This window comes from Doryrhamphus excisus, chromosome 1, assembly GCF_030265055.1.
Source record: "Doryrhamphus excisus isolate RoL2022-K1 chromosome 1, RoL_Dexc_1.0, whole genome shotgun sequence".
Lineage (NCBI taxonomy): Eukaryota > Metazoa > Chordata > Actinopteri > Syngnathiformes > Syngnathidae > Doryrhamphus > Doryrhamphus excisus.
The window spans coordinates 32,365,053-32,375,000 of NC_080466.1; the positions used below are offsets into that span (position 1 = coordinate 32,365,053).

At 47.9% G+C, this 9,948-nt stretch overlaps 2 protein-coding genes across 5 annotated transcripts in view; one reads left to right on the forward strand and one right to left on the reverse strand.

Annotated features, from left to right (window-relative positions):
- Positions 1-7,083: 7,083 nt before the first annotated feature.
- The window catches only part of irak1bp1 (interleukin-1 receptor-associated kinase 1 binding protein 1), a 2,915-nt gene continuing 50 nt past the window's right edge, over positions 7,084-9,948 (forward strand). Inside the window, exons 1-4 of one of the 2 annotated variants that reach the window (XM_058065335.1) lie at positions 7,084-7,663; positions 8,114-8,195; positions 8,277-8,407; positions 8,923-9,948. The exon at positions 8,923-9,948 is cut by the window's right edge and continues 50 nt beyond it. In XM_058065335.1, coding sequence (XP_057921318.1) covers positions 7,431-7,663; positions 8,114-8,195; positions 8,277-8,407; positions 8,923-9,190 — 714 coding nt within the window. In that variant the 5' untranslated portion in view covers positions 7,084-7,430 and the 3' untranslated portion in view covers positions 9,191-9,948. Of the gene's footprint in view, positions 7,694-8,113; positions 8,196-8,276; positions 8,408-8,922 lie in introns of both variants that reach the window. The other variant, XM_058065334.1, reaches the window with a different exon arrangement.
- The window catches only part of si:dkey-261l7.2 (uncharacterized protein LOC569751 homolog), a 6,800-nt gene continuing 5,738 nt past the window's right edge, over positions 8,887-9,948 (reverse strand). For all 3 annotated transcript variants that reach the window (XM_058065338.1, XM_058065337.1, XM_058065336.1), the window contains exons 8-10: positions 9,650-9,916; positions 9,404-9,484; positions 8,887-9,326 (exon numbers count right to left, since the gene is read on the reverse strand). The gene's annotated coding sequence lies outside the window, so the exon portion shown is untranslated. The remainder of the gene's footprint in view (positions 9,327-9,403; positions 9,485-9,649; positions 9,917-9,948) is intronic.

Consider the following 9,948-nt stretch of genomic DNA (forward strand, 5'->3'; position numbering starts at 1 on the left):
GCCACACACCCTGACCACAATGGTGTGCAAGTTTAATAGAAGGAATGAATGTATAGCCAATCATCCGCACTATTCACACCAGAAAGTACAACAAATGCTTCCACTCCAGGCCAGTAGGTGGCACTAATCTTTCATGAATATTGCAGGTTAATATTGCAAGTCCCAGGTTCTCATCTACCAATTCCTGCTTACGGTAGGCGTGTCATGAGACCAGACGATAAACCAGATGGGGTCCACGACAATGAGCCAAGATGACATTTTTTTAAAAGAACAAGGAAATAATAAGACCTTTAATATGACCACTAAAAATGCGGGTGTGTTTATTCACACTCAAAGATATGATTGGCAACATTTGTTGACACCAAATACACCACAGTCATGATAATATACTGTATATTAGGATTATTCTTCACAATAAAAACAACATATACATACACATCATTTAAAGACAAATGTTATGTTTTTATTAGTATCTTCATTTGAGCTTTTTCCACTTATGCAATACATTGTCGCTCTATTTTTCCACTTTTCTTTCTTTTATCCACAAATGGCCCTCGTGCCACACTTTGGCCACCTGTGCATGTTGCATCAGGTAGGCATGGTGCAGCACAGTGAGGGAGGTGCCAGGGCTGGGTTGCACTGTGGAGGGTTTTTCACGGCGTTACGGAGGTGAAGCTCGCCAACGAGCGCACACCACTTATTGCCTGATTGGGAAATGTGTGACACGTGTTTATTTCATCTATGTTTATTTAACATGATCACACAGGCCAAGACCTTTGCATGAGTGGGGAAGGTATCCCTTTGAAAACACGTTGACTTGGGACTTGCATGGGACTCCTGGATTAATATCATGTGTTTCTTTCCACGCACACAGACAAATGAGAGGCAGAAAGCGCAGCCATCATTACGCCAATAAGAGCCGACATTCATCTCAACACGCTGACGACTGTTAGCCAAGTAGCGCCACGCCACAAGCTAGCAGCCGTTAGTTGGGGTGTGTTGTGTGATCCCCTTACGAGGGACGCTGAGGGTGTCGGCGTACAAACGGCCTGATGGAGAGCACATGCAAGGCAAGCCAAGACTTATTAAAAATGCTTTTTCTGCTCATACATCAACCGATTTAGACCGTAACCACCCTCCCCCTCCCCCCAGAAGCTCATTAAATGTAACAGAAGAGCTTGGACAAAAGCTCTCTGGAGCACAAGAATGATCAATCTTTGCTGCTTTTCCTCCTTAGCAAGTTATGCGTTAGAAGGTCTGCTTGCCGTTGTTAGCACACAGAACTACACAAAAACTACACAAAAACTACAGAAAAACTACGCAAGCTGTTTGAAAAAAAAAAACACAGCCAACTTGGGTAGCAAGTCCTCAGCCGTGGACGGCTCACACAGACGCTCCAAAAGACCACTTGGTCACTTTCATCTGTCTCGTTAGAACACTGGCTGCTGGAAAGAAACACAGGATCTATACGACATAGCTGAAAGCTCATTTCTTTCTCTGGACTTCATGCCCAGTCGGTGATGACGATGATTTATGATGATGATTTATGATGGTGATTTATGATGATGATTTAGATGATGTCATATCAGATGACTGAAATACACGCCGCATACTTGCAGTATCATGATTTTGTATGTTGATAGTTAAGCCTCTCTCTTGCTCACCATCATGGTGGACTTGCTGCTCCATGGCGGACTCCACACTTCCGTCCTGGTGCAGGTTGTCGGTTTGGCACGGTAGGAAAAGGCATGTCTGCACAGGATGAAGCTGATCTGAACCGTAGCACCTGCTGAAAGTGTGTCGTGATATGTCAACATAAGCGACACCATTGAGCGTCTCACATGCTCCATGCCGAAAGCAGCGGCGGTGAGGGCCAGTGGCCCTGAGATTGTCATCCTCCATGAGGAGGCACCAGCAAGTCCGCCATACTAAGTGACCTCGCGCCTCAGGGGTCACACTGCAAGCTAAATAGCAGCTAGCTGCCACAAAGAAAATAGGTTGCAGTGGCTCATTCTCAGGAAAACACTGCCCCTAGCGTCCTGATAGAGAATTGCACGTCAAGCGTGAAGTAGAAGTGGATCACAGTAGCGTCTGAAGGGCGGGCACAGTGACCTCCTTGTCAATCAGACGACTAAAGCGTTCCATGATGAACATCTTTAATGCTGGCCGTGGCTTACGGTGCTTGAAAGGATGTGCTGAAACGTGCTGAAGGCAGGAAGGGGGGGTGGGGGGGTGGGGGGGTCTGTCTGTCTGGACAGGAAATGGGCTGCTTTACCCTTTGACCCCAGTCCACCAGGCGTCTTTGTGCGTGTGCTGGAACAGGTTCTCTTCAGCCTGACGGACAGATGTTGGTCCTGGCAGCACGGGCAGGTGCTGTGCCCCCCGGTCGGAGGAGTCCTGGCAGGGGACTCACCAAGGGGATGGTGTGGTGAAAGGGAGTTAAACAACGGTCAGGTGACACACTTGGATCAGGTCACGATGGCTTCTTGGCAGGTAGAAGTTGTGAGTTTTGTTTGGTCGGCCGCTGCTTTGCAATAAAAGAGCTTCCCGGAACTCCAGCTCAGATATTGTTCCCTTGAAAACCGTTTGTTCCGCTTTCAACATTCTCCGACCGGACCGCAAATGCTCAGCAGGCGGAGGAGAGCGGGGGTGCGGGATGGGGCCCCCCCTCCTCTCGCCGCCTGAGCGGTGAGGCCAGGGGGTCACTGCTGGGGACTCCTCCCTGAAGGCAAGTCAAAACGGGTAATAGTAAACGCTCCGAGTTTTGGGTTTCTGGACCTCACGGTCACACGGGCCTGCGGCTTTGCCTTCAGCTCCTGCCCAGCATTCTCAGTCAAGATGTGAGGGATGGATCCAGAAGGGAAACACTGGAGTAGACTGCTGGAACTCTAACCCTAATTGTTGCACATTGTTGGAGGGAAGCTATTGACTTGATAGAAAAGTCATCACATGCGCTTTCAAAGTACAACAAATCAAACACACGCGCTCACACGCAGTGTTTGACCCAGTCTAAATAAGTCCCTTGCAGACGTCTAATCCCAGGCTTTGTTTTGGTGTTTACAGAAGAATTTCAGCCGTCCAAGGACATGGCAGGGAGGAAGGTCGGGACCCCCAAAGACTCCATGGAAGGAAGGGATGCCGAGCACAAAGCAGTCAAAGCACCAAGCATCCCATTGGCCTCATCCATCATGGGCGATGTAGCCGTGTTTTTCCATAGATTTCTTTGAAGCACGATATCAGAAACAAGTTCACATGCTGTTCACATCGATATCTACTGGATTAGTTGCGGAGGTCTCATGTTTCCAGGTGGCACCGCCCAAGTATTTGTGGTGTTTAATAGCGCTTTATTCCTACTCTCTTCTTCTTTCTTCTGCCATAGCGACCCCAGAAGCACGTGTGCAGCTATGGACGTTCACCTTGTTACGTTTGGAGCTTATCTATCTTTCTTTTGGTCGTTTAAATATTTCATATTTATATGGCCATAGAACACAATACTTGAAAAACCAGTCAATAGGATGTGCTATACAGTCTATCACACAGTATATGGATATGTCGGTCCATATGATGGGATATACAGTATATCATACAGTATATAGATATGTCGGTCCATACAGCCCAGCCCTAAAGCAGCATCAGCCTGCGCTGCTGACGTTTTCGAACCAACCCCCAAAACAACAGAGTTAGACTAAAAAGCTGATTAGCACATCAGTGTCCCCGTCAAAATATTTCCTAGACGTATTGGTTAACAAACACGGGCTCTTTTATTGATGTACTTTCATTTACTGCTGCTCACGTTGAAGCTTTGTTTAGACGTGTTCTCGCTAATTGGAGCAAAGCTTCCACAGAAAGATCTTCATCGGGAGAGGGAGGGTGACAAGAAAGGTGGACGTGCGGAAAGGCTGTTAATCTCTGATGGATCTTTGGCTCCCCGCCACAGTGATGGTGTCGGTCGGGAATGCCGCCTGCATGAGGAGAACATGTGTTGCTGTGTGTGTGTATGTGCACACTCTATGTGGGCCGTGCACTCATTAGTGTGCGCTGCACTGCAGGCTAGCTCCAGTTACAGTACTAAACAGCACTTTTGAAGTTTTAATAGAGGCCCGAGGAAAAGCTCAACCTGCAGGCGAAGACAAAGGTGGGAATTATTGAGGGGGACAAGCAGGTCATGTGACCACACATGACATTGAAATAAAGGACATGCTGTGTGCACCTGTTAGCTTTCAACAAAGCAAACACAACCTGAATTCTGTTAGAAAGCGTCCTTCAGGTAGAAGTGGATCAGCCAATCAGAAGCGTGAGGAGAAAGTATGTGGAATGGCGCATGAGGAGGAAGGAACAACTGCGAAGGAACGCCCAGCATCACACACTGAAGAAAACAACTAGCAAAGACAATTGTCTTGCAGTTAGCATTGCTGGCATGCTGACTGAAGGGCTAAACACATCTCTTTAGTTTCCCAACATGCGTGTTCATGTGGGTGGGGGTCCGTGTGGCCGAATCGGCAGGCTGGAGTTGCAATAAACAGATGTGGAGTCTTTATGAGGTCTTTACAACAGGTTCAGCTGTGCCCAGATGTTTATGTACGCTGGTGTGTGTGCGCGCAAAAGCCAACACAGGCCCAACATGGAAACCTCTCATTAGTGAAGCGTAAAGGAACCACGGATGGAACAGGCCGCAGCAAAGGTTGGGTCTAGTCGCTTCAAAACACAAACATCTGCAGAAGTCACAATCACAGCCAGGCCGGCTGCTCGAATATTGAGATATGAGATATGAGAATATGAGAATATTCTCATAGCAAAAACACACCGAGTCACCCTCACGTCCTCACAGTGCACACAGCACCTCGGGAAGAACAGCGCCAGCGATGACGATAGCATCAGGCGTTGTCCTAAGCCTCAGTCGCACAGGCTCCTTCCTTCCACACATCTCATCCTGGGTGAGCAGGAGGATGGTGTGGAGGCGTTACGTCAAGCTAGCAAGTTAGCATTGGCAAAGCAAAGAACACGACTCAAGTCCATGACAAAGATGCATGTTGACAGGCTTACTAATTCTACTTCCTTATTTTCACTTCCTGGTCCTCTGTAGTTCCTTTGTCTTCAGTCCTGTATGTGGAGGGGCCAGGGTCCTTGGGGTCTCAAAGCAAGAAATTCATGATAAACAAACCTTGCGACTTGCCCCAAGGGGGTTTGCTTCGTCATGATTTCATAATTGCATCGTAAATGCCCATCGTCGTCATTTCTGTACACGTATTAGCACTCGGCGCCTGTTGGCACGTCCCACCTCTGATTGTGTGCTAGAAGAATTGGTGTTCATGTAGTATACACAGTAGTATATACTGTATACACAGTAGTATATACGTACTGTATACACTCTATATAACGCTACTATTTCATACACATCGGTCCGGCTCAGTTGGCTCATTAGTGTTGTTCACGTGGAACATCAAGAAAGCAAAGCCGGGAAACGTAACGGACATAACGTCAATTCTGCTTGGTCCATCTGGCGAGGGGAACTCGTCTGACCTGTTTCAACTTGCTTCTATGGAGCAAACCATGCAGCTAGGTAAGAAAGTTCAACTTTTCTTCCTGCTTTTCACAATAAAGTCCAGAGGAACGGACACGCTAGTCACTTGAGTCAGAGTTTGAAGACGAGGCCAGTGGAAGAACTGGAGTGAAAAGGAGCGCTTGGGGGGAGAATGTGAGAATAAACGTGCTATAAAGCTGGCCGGGCCCGACTGTGGTCGTCACAGGGACGTGGCGGCCATCCAACATGGCCGACTTTATGGTCACATCTGAAAAAGCAGGCGAGAGCGGGAGGGAGGGACGTCAACAGATTCAGAGACCATTAGAGTCAAATCTTTTTCCAATGTGAAAAAAGGAAGGCCTCACGTTGCTTTCGCCGACCTTCATCAACACCTCTCCTCTTCCTCTGTGGCCCAACACGCCTTCCGTCCATCCTCACCAGGGTGGGGGTATGCTGGAGCCTATCCCAGCTGAGAGGCGGGGTTGGCCCTGGATGGGACATCACACCTCCGCTATTAGAAAGACTTTATTGAACATCTGGAGGGAAGCGGGGACTGACGCTTTTAGCATTCAGCTCCACCCTCGCTGTCAACTATCACACTTTCACCTCCGAAACCTCCAAAGTCCAACGCCCCTGAAGCCAAACAACTCGGAATTCACATGGATGTCATGTGATAGACCTCCAAAGTCACTCAAACGCATCGCCTCTGTCACCCATCACCTTTGCATGTTCCTGTCATCCCAGTGATGGCGTGGGGCGCCATTTTCACCTTTTACCAGCCGCAGCCCGTCTCGTCTTACCTGGACTCGTCTTACCTGGAAGACCAACAGCGCTGCACCGGAAACCAACACAGCAAATATCCCAGTCTACCATCAAGAGACACTTTCATACTGACTTACACCAACTGTGGCACCACCTGATCATTAATGATCAATTCATTTATCTTTTACAACATGGCGGAGACCCATTAAACACAGCTGTGGCCCCGGGCGCCATACTTTGAAAACCCCCGAGTTAGACACATTGATTATATTTGCATTCATATTATTATCATCACTTACTCACTACATTTCCTCGCAATGCTATCCGACATGAAGCTCGTCGTTTTGCGGCTTCTGAGGACGTGAGGAAGCGTTAGTGTGAAATGTTAGGACTGTACGACCTGTGGGATTATTACTGTTACTTTGCTGCCATCTACAGGCCGGAACACAAACTGACCAAGCACACGTTCGTTCATTTTCTACCGCTTATCCTCACGAGGCTCGCGGGGTCATTATTATTATTATTATTAGCGAGGCCAAACGTGACTTATATTACCTTATCCATTTTCAAACGACGTCGTCTCGAGCAGCTCAGCTACTGTGTGACATTCTGCGGAAAACTGAAAAAAGACACAGTAACTGTGAACTCACGACGTTTGGTTAACTTTATCTGATATCGCAACGCCTGAATTATTTGGCTGTCGCCGACATCATTTCGGTCGACAATCAACGACATGAAGAGAAAACCCACAAGTCTGGAGAAAGGTATTTTTATAAAGTCGGGTCGTCGTTACTATAGAAACAAGTATTTGTGTACATTGTTCATGTAAATAGTGTAGCTATAGTCAGGAATATCAACTTTGTGTACATTGTTCATGTCATTAGTGTTGCTATAGTCAATGCTGGGACGCCGGCAGGGAACGTCTAAATCTCTCTCTCGAAATTCATTTCTATCCCCACATTAAAGTGCATGGTTAGAATTCGGTTTAACAAGCATAGTCATTTCCCTCTTCGCAAAATAAACGATCTTTGTGTCGCAGGGACATAAACTACGCATCCCATCGAGCATTTCGCGCATTGCCATGACTGCAGAAGGACGCTATGGCGGCTAGCCAGCGATAGTTATCCCGAATATCGGTCATGAACTAATGGACAACAGGATGCGAGGCATTCCCGGGACTCCGTCTGCTCCGGTCGCTAACGACGCCGAGCAGGGCGTCGAGGGCTGGGCCGTGAATCGACAGAGCCTCGTTGGCCACGCGAGGGAAATCCAGGTGACCGGGGCGGCGGAGGTTTGTTGCCCGGCCGACAGAGCGTCGGTGCGGTTCACGGTGGGCAGCAGCAAGGCGTCTGTGAGCGAGGTCACCGGTAGCGTGTCAAGGCGGGTGGAGTACATTTTACAGGCTGCCAGGTGGGAGAAATACAGCAGTAAAGGAGTAGACGATGCTAATGCTAATGCTAAGCTAATTGCACTGCTAGTGAGTGCTAATGATGATGCTTTGACAATTTGACAATCGCTTTGTTATTTTCAATGAAATCACAAACATTAGAATACAATCGTCATACTTGAGCAGTTTTAGTGTTCTAAATGACTTTGTATGTCTCCCCTTTCACTCCTGGATTGTTTTTCAGGAAATGCAAGTTAGCTTTGCAGGTGTGAACATTATGTTAGACTTTATTATTCTCAAGCTGTGTTACCTCCCCTGACGTTTTGTGGCCCTGCGTTACGTCACACGTCACATGGGAGCTGACCCTCAGGTGACCAGCGATGGGGACACGTGTTCACATGAGAAGATGATTACCGTGGCATATTCTTCCTCTATATGAGCAGACAACACGGCGTGAGAGAAGAAGACGTCATGGTGAGGAAATTCCTCCACAGGGATGAAGACGTGTATCACATGACCTCAGAGGTAAGGGAAGATAAGCCCAGGTGGGTCTATGCAGGTACGACGATCCAGTGCTAGCGTACTCGTAGCCTATGTGTCTTTCAGGTGACCGTGACCTTCTCCGACTTTGACGAGATGGAGCAAGTGTGCATCATCCTGTTGGAGAAGCTGGACAAGACCGTCTCAGTTGGAACACCTCGATTTTTCCACAGCGCGGAATGTCTCAATCGCATCCGGTAAACGCGTCTTCCTAAGGTGTTTGTGTATACGTACAGTCTTAAAGGGGAACAGCACTTGTTTTGGAATGTCGCCCATCATTCCCAATCCTTATGTGAAACATGAAGACATATTCCTTTCCCTTTTCTATAACACGGGAAAACCAGGTCATTTCAGCTAGCTTACAATGCTGTCATCGGGATACAGCTAGTATTTCCACTATGAAGCCCTCTAAAAAACAACCCTACCAAGATTGCATGGTTTGATATCCATGCTGTGATCATGCCTTAACATGTACGTGATGATAGCATGTCATAGTTGCAGTATCTGCCCTATTTGGATGTTGAACACTTTGACCTAGGACTCCAGCACACGTCTCGTGCTGGAAGACACAGCCATCCCAAGGAGAGCCGACATCGAGTGTTGTCGCTGCTGTTGTTGACAGAGCTAGCATAACTGTGTATCAATCCGCAGAGAAAAGAAGTTTGGGTTATTTATTTGACTTATTTGCAGTACATACGTATACTGTGTGCAGGCAGAGTGTGTGCGTCTCAGCAGTGGACAACGCCCAGCAGAAGGCCAGCAAGATCAGCCAGCTGCTGGGACAAAGTCTGGGAGCGCCCACCCTGATCCGAGAGACGGACACACGGGAATGGCGGGGCAAGGATGAGGACGGTGCCCGGTGGGGTGCGGACACCCCCCACGCTGCTGCCGCCCTGCTTCCTCCGATACCCACCATCACCACCTCTTCACTGGTGTCCGTTTACTTCCGACTGCAGGAAGGAAGCAGGAAGAAAGTCTAACATGTTGGGGCTAAAAAGGCTTGTGACGCATACACTCCTTAAATGTGTGAAGAATGTATGTTTTACACTGTTGGATCTTCCAAGTAGAGATTGAAAATGCAAAAAAAAGAAATGCACCAAAAGAGTCAGCTTATTCCTGTGGAAGGAGTGTTAAAAAAGCCAGACATTACCACACAGACCAGGCCTTCAGTCATGATGGATGCCCCTTCCTACCTCCACGTAGCTCCATCGTTCCATTGAAGGATGATGGTGGTGGAAAAACATCTCAGGTGGGAGAAGAAAGCTTTCTTCCATCTTTTAATGTAAGCAAACAGTAAGTAACAAGTTATCAGTGTCCTAACTGTGTTTCTTTTGTTGCATACGGGGAGCAGGGTTGCTGATAGCCATTTCCCACCACAATTAGTGGCCGCATCAAGCTGCCGATGCTGTAGAAAACACTCAAATGCTAAAGCTACTTACCATTGAGAGGTGCCTTGAACCTCTTTTCTTGAGAAACTTGGGACCGTCCAGTCTCTACTTCCGGATTGATTCAGTATCCAACACATATGGCTGTGTGACCAACCGCAGCAAAGGGGGAGGGGCGTGGGTGGAAGAGACCATTTGCACAGGAACCATGAAATCCAGCCGGAATAGGTGCAGATTCTGGAAGAGATCTAAAGCTTTGTGTGCTGGTTGTGGTGTGTAGCTGCTCTGTTGGAGTCCACAACGATAGAACTCCCACTGGGCCTGAGGGTAGACGGCCAATGTCATGACCAAAA